The 17,185-nt window shown below is 41.0% G+C and overlaps 1 protein-coding gene across 1 annotated transcript in view; it reads left to right on the forward strand.

Annotated features, from left to right (window-relative positions):
- The first annotated feature begins 579 nt into the window (after nt 1-579).
- The window catches only part of LOC132874961 (B-cadherin-like), a 20,805-nt gene continuing 4,199 nt past the window's right edge, over nt 580-17,185 (forward strand). Inside the window, exons 1-10 of the mRNA XM_060911473.1 lie at nt 580-765; nt 1,008-1,125; nt 6,277-6,530; nt 13,783-13,917; nt 13,997-14,152; nt 14,302-14,446; nt 15,398-15,570; nt 16,274-16,402; nt 16,606-16,791; nt 16,875-17,119. Of these exons, the coding sequence (XP_060767456.1) occupies nt 715-765; nt 1,008-1,125; nt 6,277-6,530; nt 13,783-13,917; nt 13,997-14,152; nt 14,302-14,446; nt 15,398-15,570; nt 16,274-16,402; nt 16,606-16,791; nt 16,875-17,119 (1,592 nt within the window). The 5' untranslated portion in view covers nt 580-714. The remainder of the gene's footprint in view (nt 766-1,007; nt 1,126-6,276; nt 6,531-13,782; nt 13,918-13,996; nt 14,153-14,301; nt 14,447-15,397; nt 15,571-16,273; nt 16,403-16,605; nt 16,792-16,874; nt 17,120-17,185) is intronic.

Genomic DNA, 17,185 nt, shown 5'->3' on the forward strand with positions numbered 1-17,185 from the left:
ACATTTCCTTATTGTTTTTGTTTCGAGGAAGGTTAAGCATTAAGTTTACTTTCGAAACTGCAGGCCTGTTTGTAAAAGAAGCAGTACGTGCGTTTGGTTTTACAGTTATGACCCGAATCTTCTCTTCATTATTATTATTGTCTGAGTGTTTAGTCTATGTCTAGTTCTTATCTAGTGTTTATACTGTTTATTTATACTGTTTATATTGTTTGTCTGAGTGTTTAGTCTATGTCTAGTTCTTATCTAGAGTGTTTATATTGTTTGTTTGTTTTCAATTATTTTATTTTTATTTATTGCATTGCCTGTTTGCACCGTGGGTCAGAGAGGACTGAAATTTCATCTGTGCTGTATGTCGAGCATGTATAGCATATTTGACAATAAAGTTGACTTGACTTGATTATTAGTAGTATTCATGTTAATTAATGTTTGCTTTATCGCTGATCCAGTTTTCTCGGATGTGCTGGAGAGTTTACCTGGCGGTGGGCGGAGCTTGGTAGCAGAAGTGTCCATATTTGGAGTGCGCGCCATCGAGCGGATGGGTGAGGTCACCTGGCCGAGGCGCGTCATAGCCGAAACTACCTGCTGAAGAAGCTCATTTCCTGAAATCGCCACAGACAAGTTTATAAATCTTCACGCAGAAGCGGCGCACTTCGGTCTCTCAAATTAAAAGGATTACATTTTAGACTTTTTTTTTCCTTTTCTCTTCGGCGGCGAATGGAGCTTAAATGGGATATACGGTTAGGAGTTTTGCTTGTTTTACTGCAGGTAGATTTTTTTCCTTCTCTCTCTCTCTCTCTCTCTATCTGGATTGTTTTTTTTAAGTTGGCGTCATGCCACATTGGCTCTTGTTTTAATTTACGAACGTGTTTGTCTTTTTTTTTCCCCAAGAAGTAAAACCGTTCAATACATGTTTTGCTATTCTAACGCATCAAACCACTTTTTTTAAATAAACTCGCTTTAAAAAAAGCCTATAAGCGAAACAAGCACAATCTTTCTTCCGTATTCAGGTCCTTGGAGGTGGCTGTGTGGAGCCGACGGCGCCATGTTCCCCTGGTTTTGCTTCTGATCTTTTCCTCTTCAGAGTTCACAGAAAACACCTGGAGAGGGGCTCCGGGATCGGCACAGGTAGGACACGACCACCCACTTCCTTTTTTTTTTTTGCTGCTGTTCAAGAAAAAGTACACACACACAGTGAGCTTTAATTTTATTTCTATGTCTGTAATTAGTTTCTAACTTGTTACATATTTAGGGGCTACTTTTGAACGGCATCTCATAATACTACTAATATTAATAATTGTATTTTGGTACTTTGCTTGACAATCTTGTTCTATATTGTAACTTGTGGTTTTAATTCCTGATTTGATTTGGCTTGGGTTGTGTCAACAATTTTCACACCCAGGATGTGTTCGATTTCCAATCAGAATTATTAGCTGGAGTGAAATCAGTTTTAATTGTACAATTTGTCTTTGGTATTTGTTGTATGAACTTTTTGCTAAAAACCCAAGTGCACTGTGGTGTGTGCCTGATCTGTGTAACAGAAGGCTCCTCCATTTTAGATAAACATGACTTTGTTACCTTGAGTTCTTCAAACTTGGAGCTGCTTTGTTTGATAAGGACTGTAGCCTTGCTTGATAAACCACAACTGCTTATGTGAATGCATTCTGTTCTTCTGGTTTCATTTCCCCGTTTTGTGTCGTTTAAACACCCAGTAACGCCTTCCTAACGTTCACTTTGGATAAGAATATTCATTCCTTAATTACCTGAAAATGGTGCTCTTTTATGCGTCTCCTTCAAGGTGCCAGTATTTTAAAATGGGTTAAGTGTTTGTGGTGTTCTGCATCATTAGGCTATTGTGGATGTTAATGTGTGTATGGCTGATTCGGACACTTGAGCTTATAGTCTGCTTTCACTACCTTTGAGTTTCTGTGGGTGTGGAAGTACAAGCTTGAACAAGACCAGGGGCCTCATGTACAAAGCTTGCGTACGCACAAAAAAGCTACGTACGTCACTTTCTGCGCAAACATTTCGTATGTACAAAGATTGACTTGGTGTGGGAAAGTGCGGTACTCTACGCAAACCTCATGGCTGGCGTACGCACATTTCTGGTGCATCTTGGTACTTGGTGACACTTAGAGGCAGAGCAATGCAACTACATTTAGGCCTACTCGGTCAAGAGTCATGACATGGCGATAAGAGGCATCCAGAAATGCATCGGAACATCAGTATGCGTGAATTGAAATGTATGTCAGTCATACGACATTGTCGAGACACATAATGCGAGACTGTTGGGTAAATGCCAACAGATCCATCAACCATCCCTTCCATATTGTAATTACGGGAAATGAGAAACCCCAGCGATATCACTTCAATATTATTCCCATTGACTATTGGTTAATTAATTAAATTAAAGAATGCACATGCAGGACCATGCATTGCAGCTAGCTTAATAGATCTTCCTCGCGCATTTGCTGTGAGGTGTCAGACTGAAATATTATTAGTTGATGTTGCGTGGGGTAGCCTTATCACATAATTACCAAGATCAATATATGAAACGATTTCCAAGTGCGTACAAATCGGACACAACCGCGGTGTGTGGCGTGTTACACAATGTGGCGCAGCGGCACGGCGTGCCAATAATGGAGCGAGACCTGCCGGAGGACCCAGACCCTGGGCCTCACAACGAGGTGCCACAGCGACATGGCATACAAACCCGGCAGCGCTTAATAGCCACAATGTGAAAAGGTAAGGACAGATGGGACACCATTCATTTTTTTAAGATATTCTTTTAACGTGTTGTTCAGTTCCTTCAATTCCTCGCGGATTCCCTCGAGGTTGTCGTTAATCGCCTCTATCCCCTTTAAAATTTCCCCCTGCGACTCAAGGACCGCGCGCGTCAGCACCCGGCCTGTGGACCCGGCGACAGGGGCAGGCGGTGGAGAAGGGGGGCAGGTGACAGTGACGCTGGATCCGCTCGGCTGGGGGTCCTCTTCCTGCTCGGGTGGGATGGACTGGGGGCCTCCTGTTGTTCCCTGGCACCCTGCTAGAATTCATTTGTCATTAAAATCCTATTGTGGAAAATATGTGCACGTTTTATTTCTGGTTACATGTGGCTAGGAATATTGGACCTACTAAGAGAGGAAGACATTTCCTCAAATACAGGGTGTCCCTGAAAAAATGTACACATTAGAGCACTCAAGGTGTTTTGTTTTCAAAACCCATGTAACTCAAATAGACACTCATTGTGGCGCAGGCTCTGCGGACGATGCGAACCATACCGTTATCTTGGTATAGGCTACATTCACATTCAGTGGCATACAATCAGTGACTGTTGCATGTCTCATAGCATACACTTTGAACATCACTTTAATTGGAGGTGACAGAACAATTAAGTGATGGATGTGAATTCTATTACACTGTGCTAAAGGCAGGGATTAACGTGAATGTTAATGTTAAATGTTAATAATAAATGTTAAATGTTAATTTGATTAACGCAAGATTTCTAACATTTAATTAACATTAACGCGTTAGTAGAAGATGCCATGTCTTTTACCTAACGCGGGCCTTACTGCAGGTCTATTTATACTAATTAACATATTCAGTGTGGAATAATTGAGGGAGGAGACGGGGTGGGGAACGGGGCTCATGCATGTGCGCCGAATTCCACTTTGATTGGGATGTACAACAGGAGAGTGCGTGGAAACCTTCGTACGCACTGATTGATACATCCGGATTTTTTTGGTCGTACGCAAATTTCCCGATTTTGACGTGTGCACATATTTAGTGGAAATCAAATCCACGCAGGTCTTTGTACATGAGGCCCCAGGTGTGTGAACTTCCAGTATATATATATATATATATATATATATATATATATATATATATATATATATATATATATATATATATATATATATATATATATATATATATAATGAGAGAGAGATTTCAGCTAAAATAAGCTTTGTTTTATGAGCATAACTTGAATGCGTACAATAGCATTCATGAACTTCTTACTTACAGAACATACAAAGTCTAAGCTGATATTTAAAGGCCTAATTGCTTTGCGCTATTGAAGTTTAAACTAAACCCATTCAATTCAAGTGATCAGTCAAGTTAGGTAGAATGTTTGTTTATTTGGGTTAATAAGAACTTATCAAAATTATATTGAATAATGACAGGTTTTGATTTTCACCACTAAAACAAATTCAGGGCATTCCTGTCTTCACAGACCCCTGTCTGTCTCTGGACCCCACTTTGAGAACCACTTTTTGTGTTTGAGTTGGGGTGTCTTCAAGAAGAAATCCTCAATCCCACCCACACCCATGTCTTGCTAAATTGCCTGTCTATGGCAACTGTGTCGCCATTGATTTACCTCACTATATTCTCATTACAGGCCTTTCTTATAACTCAACACTTAATGTGGTTAAAACCCCCAACTTGCTGGTTATGACCCTGTGGAGTTCCCATTAAATCCTGTTGTGTTTTTATGCAAAAAGTTATCCTGTGGTTTTGTTTTGCTGAGGTCTTGATAAAGTGCTTGTCTGTGCTGTGCACGTTAGTCCATAGGACTATTTTTTTATTTTTATTTTTTTAAACCCACTGTGTTGATGTACAATTGCAATAAACTAAGGCCCTGTCCACACGGCAACGGATTCAGGTGAATCTGATAAAATTGTTTATCGTTTCGGCCTGACATCCACACGGCACCGGCGTTTTGGGTGCCCCAAAACGAAATCTTTTGAGAACGGGTTCGAGTGGAAAGATCTGGCGACGGCGCCGTTGCGAAGTCGTCTGGATGAGTAGAACGCATTTGTTTACGATGACGTCACAACCACGTGCTTCACGCCGGGTAGAAGTGTAACGAACTCGATGCGAGTTGTCAACAAATCCTATAACTTGGTTCATGAAACGCGCTTACAAAATATTTTCACTGTGAATATTTGTGTAATGGTGCAAAGTGAGAGAGACTCTGCCCTTAGGGCAGAGTCAATCCCGCCAGCAAAAATAAGGAAAGAAAGGAACGATCTCACCTCTTCAGATGTTGGTTTAAGTCCTACAATACATTCCTCAAAAAGGGCGTAGAAGAACAAATTAATCCATCAACGTGTAGCATTCAATTTATTCCGGACCATTAAAGACGCCGCCTTCCGCGTAGAATCATACATCATCCTCGCCGCCATATTGGATGGGTCAAAGCGGAGAATGGATGCCTCATTCATGTGCTGCGTTTAACTGTACTAACAGATTTGCTGTCCAAACGAGATCACATGGGATTACCTTTCACAGGTGAGATTGGAAAAATACTTTTCATTGTATTTGGTCATTATAACGTAATTTTACGAGCAGATTTTTCTGACTTTGTGGCTAATAAAGTCTCGCGCATAATAGTTTATGCGCATGCGTCCTTACTACCTCTATTGTTGTGGTGTCTCCGATGGGACCGTCTTAAGGCCAATTTATGCTGACAACCCAGTCCTCGCAGACGGTGTCGCAGACGGTGTCTGCGTAGCCCCCCCACCTTCGCAGACGCTCTGCGCGCACCTCCCAAAAATTGTGACCACCGCAGAAGCCTCGCAGACAGTGCCGCAGACAAGAGGGCTCTGATTGGTCCACTCTACCCGCTGTACACGCACTTCCGCTTCCCTACTTTCCCAGTTTTTTTTCTTCACGACCGGCATTTTTTAAAACACGAGCGAAGATGGAGCAGCATGAAGAGCGGTTGATTGAGGAAGTGAGGAAGTACATACATCTATACGACTCCAGTTCTAGTCATTATAAAAAAAAAAAGTTCTAGTCATTAAGTAACCGGAGGATAAACACTCCACTAACCACACCCACCAACTACTCCTAGCGACTTCGCGCCCCCTTGCGTTGTGCCGGTGAATAACATCGCGCACGCCTATTCCCCCGCTCAACAATAAATTACAACTGTCTGCGAAAAGCTACCTGCGAAAGCCTTGTCGCAAGAGCATGCAGAGGCCTTTACAGCGCACCTAGAGGTGTGGCATGTGTATTGCATCGTTTTCAGCAAGCGTTGCGTTGCCATATGTACCTGATATTTTACTGATCCGTTGCCCATGTGGACGCGATTTTTTTTTTTTTAATAAATCTCGTTGCCGTTGTCGTGTGGATATAGCCTAAGACTTGGGCTTCTAATTTGTACAGCCATTGTTTGAGACAAAATGAATACCTGAATGTTTCAGAATTCTTTAGCGTGCTGAACTAATTTTTATTTATTTTTTTAATAATGGCATTTAATTGTTTCCTGTTTTTTAGTTGTTTTTAACAGTTGTAGTGGAAGAACACTGGCCGTCTTTGACTCTGGTGATAAGCGGTTTCATGTAGACTCTGATGGCACAGTGAAGCTGAAGAGACGGGTCACTCTTCATAATAGCCGTAAGGTCTTCTCTGTCTCTGCTTGGGACTCCAGAGGAAAGAAACACACTGCAATTGTGAGGGTGGAACATCAGAGTCAAGCTGAACACAGTCATGAACAGCAGGAAGATGTTGGGGCAATTGAACCTGTGCAGGTACACCTCTTAACTAGTCTGACCTCTGCTGGGCAAACTAAAGAACTTGTCTTCTGTGATTTTTTTTTTTTTTGGAAGTAATTTGAAGGACTGACTGGTTCAAGTTTTGTATGGCCCTTTGTTTCCACTTGCATTTCACTTGAAACGTGTAATCAGGAGGACTTGCCTTCATGGATGAACCATATGGCAAACACGTAATTGCAGTACTTGGATGCCTTTGCAAACTGTATCACTATTTAGTTTTGCTGCCAAAATTGTGGCTTCATACTGGAAGAGGGAGCACGAGTTAAGGAGGATAAACTCATTTTGACTACTTGTAGTAAGAAGGAAAGTGTCATGTGGCTGTTATTTAAGCAATATTCTGAGAAGAACTTGTGACTTTTTTTTTAATTTTTATTTTAATGCTCTTAGTTCTATATCTGAGCAAGAAATTGTCATGTCAGTTACTCATTGTTACCAAATTGTTTTAGCGCTGATCTGACAGGTTCACAAAGAAGCCATGGCTAGATAAAGCATTGTGCTCTCATGCAATGTGCAGATTGACAGCTTGGAGTAATGTAGCAAACTATTGCTAGAATTCCACTTTCATGTAGTGGACATGGATAAGCAGAGTAATGTGCACAGTGGAAATCTACCTGTGCTTTTTATGCTAAATATCCGCACTCTTGGACTGCTTCGTGTCTGATCAAATTAGTGGCCCAGAACTAATTGTGTACAGTTTAATGCTCCTAAAGTGCACCACTGATGTGGAGTTTAGCTGCAGGGTCAATCCATGTGAAATCACCAGAGGCCTCACCACTGAACATCTCAGATTTGCTTCATACTTCCTAGAAATATTGTCAGTGTGCCCAATAGTGTACAAAATTTTAGGCTTGTACCTTCATGAGTTTTTGAGATGGGGGTTTAAAAAAGGGGTGTGGCCCCAATTTCACTGTTAAAATGCGTGCTACAAAAAACGGACCTAACTTCCATAAGTCATTACTTTGAAACTATTCATGCAAGATGCGTGAAGTTTTCAAGGATTGTTCAATGCCAAAGTTTACAGTTCAATATTTGCCAAGTTATAACTTGCTGAAAATCATTAAAAAAAAAATGTGCTTTGGAGCAACTTTGATGCCCCATATCTCCACATTAAAGCACACCAGATCTTTTCTTATTTATTACTCGTTATAGTACTCTTTAGGCAACTAGGTATTTGTTCAAAAGAAATTAAACTTTGATTTATTAGGCTTTAAAAACTAAACATTTTGCGCCTATAATTCAAATGCATATTACAAATGTATGACAGTCTACCATAAAAATAATTATACCACTGGAAAGAGTTTTTGATTAGCAAATGCACAAGATATAAAGTTGGTACCCTAAACCATACTAAATATTAAGGTATCAAGTACAGCATGTTTTACAATAGATGAAAATGCTGTTTTAAGGTGCATAATCCAGGCAGCGCTCGAAACTAACGGTGTCCCGACGTCCCGGGGACCATAAAAAATGTCATCGGGACACAAATGCCGCTTTTCCACTACAAACGCGGCTGAGTCGTGCCGTGCTGAGTCGGGCTGAGTGGGGCTGTTGGAGTTGCATTTCGACTACAACCGCGCTGAACCGTGCTGGCTGGAAGTGGGTGGACACATTGGGTGGAGTTAGCGAAAGTGGGTGGATGTCACGTGATGTCGTTAAGCAGCGCAAACGGTGACATCAGTGACAGTGGCGGAACAAGTCAGAGCCGGGCCGGGGGCGGGGCAAATGACCGGGCCCTTTATTAAAGCTTATCATAACATCATTTTAGGCTACAAAATGTCCGCAACTGCGGTGTTTACCAATTTCAACACTACCGGGTGCAACTATGTTATTTAGTACATCAAGTCCTTCAAACGAACATGTAACTCAGAAACAAAAAACATTAGGATACTGTACATGGCTCATAATAAAACATCAATAGCCTATACTGCGCACATTATTTGAAGGGCATACGAATGAGCGCTCAGAGGTTGCAACGGTGACAGGAAGAGTCAGAAATAAAAGGAGGGCGGTGCAAACCTCACTGAATGCACTGTGTTTACCAACTTCAACACTACGGGGTGCAACTATGTTATTTTGTACATTAAGTCCTTCAAACGAACATGTAACTCAGAAACAAAAAAACATTAGGTGACATACTGTACATGGCTCATAATAAAACCTCAATAGCCTACTGCGCGCATTATTTGAAGGGCATACGATGAGCCTTGCGCTCCGCGAACTCGTCCACGATGCTCTGTATGTCACTGATTCAGTGATCCTTTAAGCGGTAGTCTCACGACCCGGATAGTAAACAATAAACATGGAGGACATGGAGTCGTTAGTGTTGCTGGTCTTGGTGCTGTGGCTTGTTGTCACCGACAACGCCAACAGATACTGGCAAGAGCGTATAGATGAGGCGAGGCGCATAAGGCTTCAGAAATTCTCGTAATTCATAATTATTCTCCTTCCGGGTTTGCGGTGTTTACAGATCCCAGCGCGCTCGCAGGGCGTGTGTGGGCATGTGAGGACACTCCTCCTCACCAATCAGTGCACAGGGGAGTGTCTGCTCACGCCCCCAGCCTCACTCGGCACGGTTTGGCTCGCTTCAGCCCCACTCCAAAACGGTGCGAGTTTTAGGGGCTAAGCAGGGCTGAAACAAGCTGAGTCGTGCTGGTTTTTGGTAGTCGAAACGCGAGCCGTGTCGGGCTGAAGTGAGCTGAAGCGAGCTGAAGTGAGCTGAAAAAGGGTAGTGGAAAAGGGCCATATATTATCATATCTGGGACAATCCCGGGACAATGGAAAAAAATGGATCTAGAAAAAAAGTTCTACATTAATATTATTTACAAAGCCGTAACACATACGTAGACATTCACCTAATTTGTCAATTTTAATTTTAAAACGTTAACAGCGAAAAATACGTAGTAGCTACACTTTCGATGCACCTGCATCCGTAGGCTACAGAGCAGCGCATTCTGTTCTAGAATCTTCGGCCGGAGTCCGCATTATATGGACTTGGAATGGAATTGCTACCGCACACGCTGCGCCGACTCTTGCCAGAACAAAAATGCTTAAGTGGTTGAAGCGGACCGACCGCGGGGAAGAAACTGAAAGCCCAGACATAACGTCTCCGGGACCTTCAGGATCCAAAGTGTCATCGCCTGGTCTGCAGGCAACGCTAGCAACTGAATGAACTTAATGAACACTGTTAGACACGTTATAAAATACAACAGGAATGATGTGGATGACATTGACGGAAGATACCGTTCAACAGAATAAGTGAGTTTTCTTGGTGTCTTTCTAGTTCAGAAAGTTTAGTCAGTCAGCAGCACAACTAGGCTCGGACCTGCCACTATCTTGATGTTGCTAACATTTGCACCCACGTTTCGGCAGCGAAAGTTCATAAAATGGATAACGGTAATGGATAACGGAAAGTTCATAAAAATGGATAACGGTAATGGATAACGGAAAGTTCATAAAAATGGATAACGGTAATGGTGAAAATTATAAGTTGGCCTTATAAATGCCAACAGATATTCAAGGTATAAGTAGATGAAATGAACATAAAAGGGGTCTTATTTTCAGCTAAAGTGTACTGCAGATGTAGGGAGTTGAAACATTTTCTGAATGAGCTAGTTGGCCCCTTTAAATAAACAGGTATCTATTCATACAGTGAGATCGCCAAAGTTTAATAAACTGAAAATGCAATAACTAATTTTGAAGTAGATGTATAGGACATGTGTCACTTGTGTCTTGTGACTTATTGTAAAAATATAAAGGGTTCAAAATCGCATAGTTATAAATGTAATAGTAACTTCATATGATAATATTAACCACTGGTTATTTCAGAGAGGAAAAAAATGGGGACACTATTGCTTCCATTCGGGACAATACAACACAGAATTCGGGACCACTGGGGGACACAAAGAAAAGTTAATTTCGAGCCCTGAATCCAGGGATGTGATTTTTCCGCGAATTCACGGAATTCTGCTTTTTTTCACCTCAATTTGAGATTTTTCCGATTTTTTTTTTTTTTCTTTCTCAAAAATCCGCATTCGTATCCTATTCATTCCGACTCAGTAATTCCGTCATTGAGATGAAACGAGGTACGTGATTGGCCCATCGCTCTGTAACAACCAATGAACGCGCTTGTTAGATAGTTGTATGTAAGCTCGCTTCAAAGAGTTGAAAGATGGCAGCCTCTGTGATCGAGCGTAAAGATGCAAATCGAGTTAAAGAAATCGACAGAATCGTGAAAAACAAGTTCCGCTGGGAATGGTTGGAGAAGGAGGTTGCTACAGACGTTGGACATAAGACTGAGACATTTGTTCAGCGATTTCGTTCGGAAGATCGATCGTGCTGGGAAGGCTCTTATTTGTTGCCAAGGATCTACATATTCTAACCTTTTATATGGATGGCAGAATGAACTGAATCTGAGAATATTTCCTTAATTTCAGTTTTGGTAAGTAGTCTATGCATGACTAACTTTTTGTCAATCCTGTTACCCTGTCTAAACGGGGTGTGCAGTAACTTAATCAAATATTAGAAGTTGCCATACAAAAGAACCAAACCGGGAGACTACCAGGAGCAATAGAGTTTAATAAATAATGGTGGATGAATTCTTATGTTGCATCATGTTTGTTTGAAAAGGCACATTTAGGTATGTTCAACTTCTACAGTAATTGAAAGTATAAATTTTGTTTTTCCTTATACAATTTTCTATTTATTCTAATGCAGATTTAATTTAGAATGACATTTTTAGGTTTCATGTTTTGGCTTTTTGTCAGTTAAGAATCAATGAATTTACTATAGGGGCTCAGAGTTGCATGTTGACCATTAAATTAGCTTGAATTTGTTAATCATGACAAGTTTTTTCTTGTGTGTTTGCTTGCCATTTTAGTACAATTAAGTCAGAAAACCCCAAAACCCAGGAGCTTCGGGGGGCTTCGCCCCCCTTGTCCCTCCACCAGGGCGCTGCCCTGGACCAGCTGGGGGCCTGCGGCCCCCAGACCCCCGGCTAAAATTTTCAGATAATTTCACCAGCCCCAAATCACATCCCTGATAATCTACTAGCAGACAAACTAGCAAAACATCATTTCATTGCCAAACACCAGAGTGGATATTTGAAGGAAAATCTGTCAGCGGATAAATGTATTATGCTTTTGGATTTTGCCGAAAACTATTCATTCTGTGTACGGGATTCTGCTCAGGGGTACCACTGGGACAACAGCCAATGCACTCATCCATTTGCGGTGTACATTAGAGCAAAGAATGAAGATGGTACAAAAGTAACAAAATGCATCTCTATCTGCATAAGTGACTGCCTTAAGCATGATACAGTGGCCGTGTGTGCATTCTTAAAGGTTTTACCATGTGTATGCCATTTACATCCCCAGCTGAAAAAGGTCATTTACTTCAGTGACGGATCAGCAGCCCAATACAAAAACTATAAAAAAAAAATTTCACAAATCTAATAAAGCATGCAGATGATTTTGGACTTTTGGCAGAATGGCATTTCTTTGCCACTTCTCATGGTAAATCACCCTGTGATGGTATTGGAGGCACTGTAAAGCGGTTAGCAGCTCCAGCTAGCTTACAGGCAATCACGAGTGATCGCATATTAACCCCATCTGATCTGTTTTTGTGGGCAAAAAAAAACCCATCCATTTCATCTGGGTTGGTGTAAGGGAAGTTATGGAGAGTGGAAAAGCATTGGAGACAAGATTTTCAAGGTCAGCTACTCTTCCTGGAACAGGAGACAACCACTCATTCATTCCAATCATGTCCAACCAGCTGCAGGTCAGCAGGGTGTTGGGTGGTCCTAGCTTCATTGTGGATATGAGTGGGAATCGGCCACAAGTAATGCATAAAATCCCTGTTAAATCAGCAGTCTCTCTGGCAGATACAATTCCTGGTACATATGTTGTATGTTTGTATGACACAGTGGTGAATAGGCAACATTCGTGCATTATCAGAGGAGGAGCAAGATGTACAAGTAATATTTATGCATTCTCATGGTCCCTCTCAGACTTGCAGCTGGCCCAGGAGAGAGGATAACTGTTGGGTCTCTCTGGTGCATGTCATGGTCATTGATGCCCCACTTGCATCAGCTGGCAGGCAGTATAAACTTCCATCTGATGTCGAAAAGCAAATCAATACACTGTTTAAGCTCTTCAAATAAAGTATTAAGGTTATTTTTCCTACACTGTAGGTTTGTAATTGTATTGTAATATGTCTTAAAACAGCATTTCCATCTATCGTAAAACATGCTGTACTTGATACCTTAATATTTATAGTTTGGTTTAGGGCACCAGCTTCATATTTTGTGCATTTGCTAATCAAAACAAGCTCTTTCCAGTGGTATAATTGTTTTTATGGTAGACCTTGTCATACGTTTGTAATATGCATTTGAATTACAGTCGCAAAATGTTGGTTTTTTTTTTTAAAGCCTAATAAATCAGCTTGATTTCTTTTGAACACTTACCTAGTTGCCTAAAGAGTACTATAACATGAGTAATAAATAAGAAAATTTGAAAGATCTGGTGTGCTTTAATGTGGAGATATGGGGCGTCAAAGTTGCTCCAAAGCGCCTTTTTTTTTTAAATTGATCTTCAGCAAGCCATAACATGGCAAATATTGAACTGTGAACTTTCTATTTTAGTATTTAAAGGCATCTGGCATTGAACAATCCTTGAAAATTTAATGCATCTTGCATGAATAGTTTTTAAAAGTAATGACTTATGGAAGTTGGGTCCGTTTTCTGTAACACTGTTTCAACAGTGAAATTGGGGCCACGCCCCTTTTTAAAAAAGCCCCTATATCTCAGAAACTAATGAAGGTACAAGCCTAAAATTATGTACCCTCTTTATTGGGCACACTAACAATATTTCCAGAAAGTATGAAGCAAATCTGAGATGGTCAGTGGCGAGCATTTTTCTAAATCTGGTGATTTGGGGTGGAATTACCCATATCACAAAGGTAGGGAACAACTGGGGGAAACCGGTCCCCCCAAAAATTATAGAAATCATGCAATTTAAGGTGTGTAGACTTGTCTAACTGAGATTCAAATTCTTTAAAAAGAACTAACTGGTTAGTTACAGCTGGATGAGTAGTTAATGCTCATCAGACATCAGCTCATGTTTAACAAACATTTTATGTAGTCTACCTTGCTAAAGATGGTGGACATTTGGAGCAACTACAAATTGGATGCATGTTGCTGAATAATGTGCAATTTGTTTATTGCTCTATATAGGCTTATCCCCCCTCGACACTCTTTCTGGAGTTTCCAGCATCAGGTGGATTACGGAGAAGGAAAAGAGAGTGGGTGATTCCTCCGATCAGTGTCTCGGAGAATAAAAGAGGGAAATACCCTATGGAGATGGTGCAGGTATGTAGAGCTGATCTATCATTTTAAGAGTGAATTTTCCCTGTATGTCTTATTTTATCATGTCAAATCTTGTGCCCAGATTAAGTCCAGTTATGCTAAAGAAACAGCGATGACGTACCGGATCACTGGTGAAGGAGCAGACCAGCCTCCAGTGGGAATTTTCACAATAGATAAATACACTGGTTGGCTCTTTGTGACAATGCCTCTAGACAGAGAAAAACAAGATAGATATGTGGTGAGACTTTTTCAGTTTGGCTACGTGTCAAGTGTTTAGCAAATATTATGATTGCCTGAGAGTTGGCAATATGCTAACAGAAAAGACGTTCCCATAAGTATTGGTTCATGTTTTAATTTACCATATTTCTACTTTTTTGTTAACTCCAGCTGCAAGCCCATGCTAAGGCAACTACTGATCAAATCAAAGAAGAACCCATGGAAGTTATAGTTGTTGTGCTGGACCAGAATGATAATACTCCTGTCTTCACCCAAAATCCATTCCTTGGCAGTGTACCAGAAGCTTCAAAAATAGGTATTTATTAGTTATTGCGTGACACTGTTAATGGATGAGCCATAGTAATGCCATACTTCTGGAACAGGATGATCAAGAGCATACTGTATGGGTCTTGCATGCATACTTTTTGACCATACCTTCTACCCTTAACCTGAGCACAATGTGATCAAGACTTTCATTTCCTAGTGGCGCTTCCCATGTGCGAAGCATGCGGAGCAGTGCTCCATACTTAAGAGAATATGGTAATGCATCAACAGAAGCCTTCATGGCTTTTGCGACCATACAACATCCGTACATGTACCACCACAGGGTACCTGATCTGTAATGCAAGGTAACCTAGCTAAAACGCTTGACCACCGGACAACAAAACTTGTATCTTTATTTCCATAAGTGATGGACTTTTATCCAGTGCCTTTTTTTAAGGGATTATTTACCAACACTGTAGCAGCCCTTGGCATTTAGAACAGCTGAGTTTCTGATGGGTGCATATGCATTTTTTTTTTTTTCCTCTTGAACTTGAGTGTAGCATTGAACACTGGGCAGTGAGCACTGTGAAAACTAAAAACAATGTAACAAGGTTGTAAACGAGTGCGGTTTTGCAGAGTAATGTTTAGACTATGGCTCTGGATGTTGCACATCTTGATCCTCCCATCCAAAGGAGCCAACCGCTACGAGTTAGCCAAGCATGCACCATTAGCTTCTGTGCTCAAAGTCTTGTGCTAAACCACAGTTCAACCAATGCAGCAAAACACTCGGTGTACACAAACTTGTCATTGTGCATGAACGACATCAGGATGAGACAGCTAAAACTTTAACATACCATGCTATACCTCTGACGGTGGTACATGGTGAATATAAACAGCATCTATTGCATAATGTGTAGCTTCCTGGACTGACAGCTCTGCCTGTAACATGAATGAGTGAGCGACAGCTTTTAGGCAGTGCCTAAATATTACTCTCTCGTTGAAGGGTTTGAGTTCATGACCGTCAGTGCCACTGATGCAGACGAACAGGGCAGTGACAATGCTGATGTCAGGTACTCAATCAATAATCAGGAACCACCAGAGCCAAGTTCAAACATGTTTACCATCAACCCTATCAGTGGAGTGATCTCAGTGAATGCTGATGGACTGGACCGGGAGGTAAGTCCACAAATCCGGTTTCTCATCGGTTATGTTTACAGCTAGCCTTATTGTCACTAGTCTGTGCAAGTCTTTTCAGTGTGCCTTGGTGTTTTCTTTTGCATCATTAAATTAGCAGCAGGAGCAAATGACTTGTGTCTCAAGCTGCAATGAGTCTTGGCAACATGCGTATGTCCTAGTGTGCTGCATGCCATCATTGGCTTCTTTCTGAACACATCCTGCTTTTCAACAAGGCATCCACGTTCATGTGGAGCCGTTTTCTTTTTACTGTAACTTGCAGCAAAACCACCTTTTCTATAATGTGGCTTTGACTTGTTCTGTTGCCTTTAAATGGTATTTGTGTCTATAATGCAAATCAGCTTTGCCATGCATGCACCTGGTATTTTGGAGGTGATCAGAATTTTTTTTTCGTTTGGTTTATGCAGATGTTTACACAATTTTAGTAAAAGATTGACAAGTTAGGCTTGGTACAGAGCACTTTCTAATGAGGTAATGTTAACACCAAATATTACTTGCTGTTCACAAATTTTGGTTTGTAGTACAGGTGTATAACATGCATGTAAACTGTTTTTAATTAAACTGCTGCATTGGGGTAGATGTAAACTGTTAATTTATTCCAGTTGAAGTCTAAATGAACTTGATTAACTCATTTTTGCCTGGAAACAGAATTGATGAGTATGGTGTTGGGTTTTTTTTTTTAAAGAAATTTAGGGAATATACCTTGGAGATTCAAGCAGCAGATGATCAGGGCAGAGGCCGCTCGGTCACTGGAAAAGCTGTTATTACTGTAACGGACAGCAACGACAATCCACCTCAATTTCTGCAAAATTTGGTAAGGCAGCTAATACTTGTAATATAAATTAGTCTTGTTGCAGTAAACTTCGGCTTTAAAACGGAGTCCCTATTCCAAATCTTTAAATATTTATTACCTTTATTTCTGAGGTTTTTCAAACCCTAACTTGTGATAAAGCAATTACTAAATTTTTAATGAAATTACTTGGTCTTCACTGTTGACACTAGCATGTGTTTTTGCAGTACGAGGTGACCGTCCCAGAGAATGAAGTGGGAGCTGTGGTGGTAAAAATGCCAGTTGAGGATAAGGATGAGCCACAGTCATCTGCCTGGGCAACAAAGTTCAGTATTGTTAAAGGTGACACCAGTGGATTTTTCAACATCACCACAGGACCAAACAAACAGGAGGGCATCATTACTACTGTCAAGGTACTGCACAACTCGAGTTCAAGTGTCCATCAGTTATGTGTTCCTGAATAATTGTGGTTTAATTTTAATTAACCTTTTTACAGCCATTGGACTTTGAGAGTAACAACAAATATACACTGCTGGTAGCTGTGGAAAACGAGGTTCCATTTGCAAAACCTCTGACTACCTCCACTGCTACAGTCATTGTAAGTGTTATTGATGTGAACGAGGCTCCAGTGTTCAAACCAGTGAAGAAGTTGATTTCGAAACCTGAAGATGAAAAGGTTGGTAGTGAACTGACTGTCTACACTGCCATTGATCCAGATACTGCAAAGGCCCAGACAGTGGCGTAAGGAAGTCCTTGATGTATACCTCAGTGTTGGATGTTTGGGTTTCTCTCAGGCACTGGTGTAGT

This window comes from Neoarius graeffei, chromosome 27 (assembly GCF_027579695.1).
Source record: "Neoarius graeffei isolate fNeoGra1 chromosome 27, fNeoGra1.pri, whole genome shotgun sequence".
NCBI lineage: Eukaryota > Metazoa > Chordata > Actinopteri > Siluriformes > Ariidae > Neoarius > Neoarius graeffei.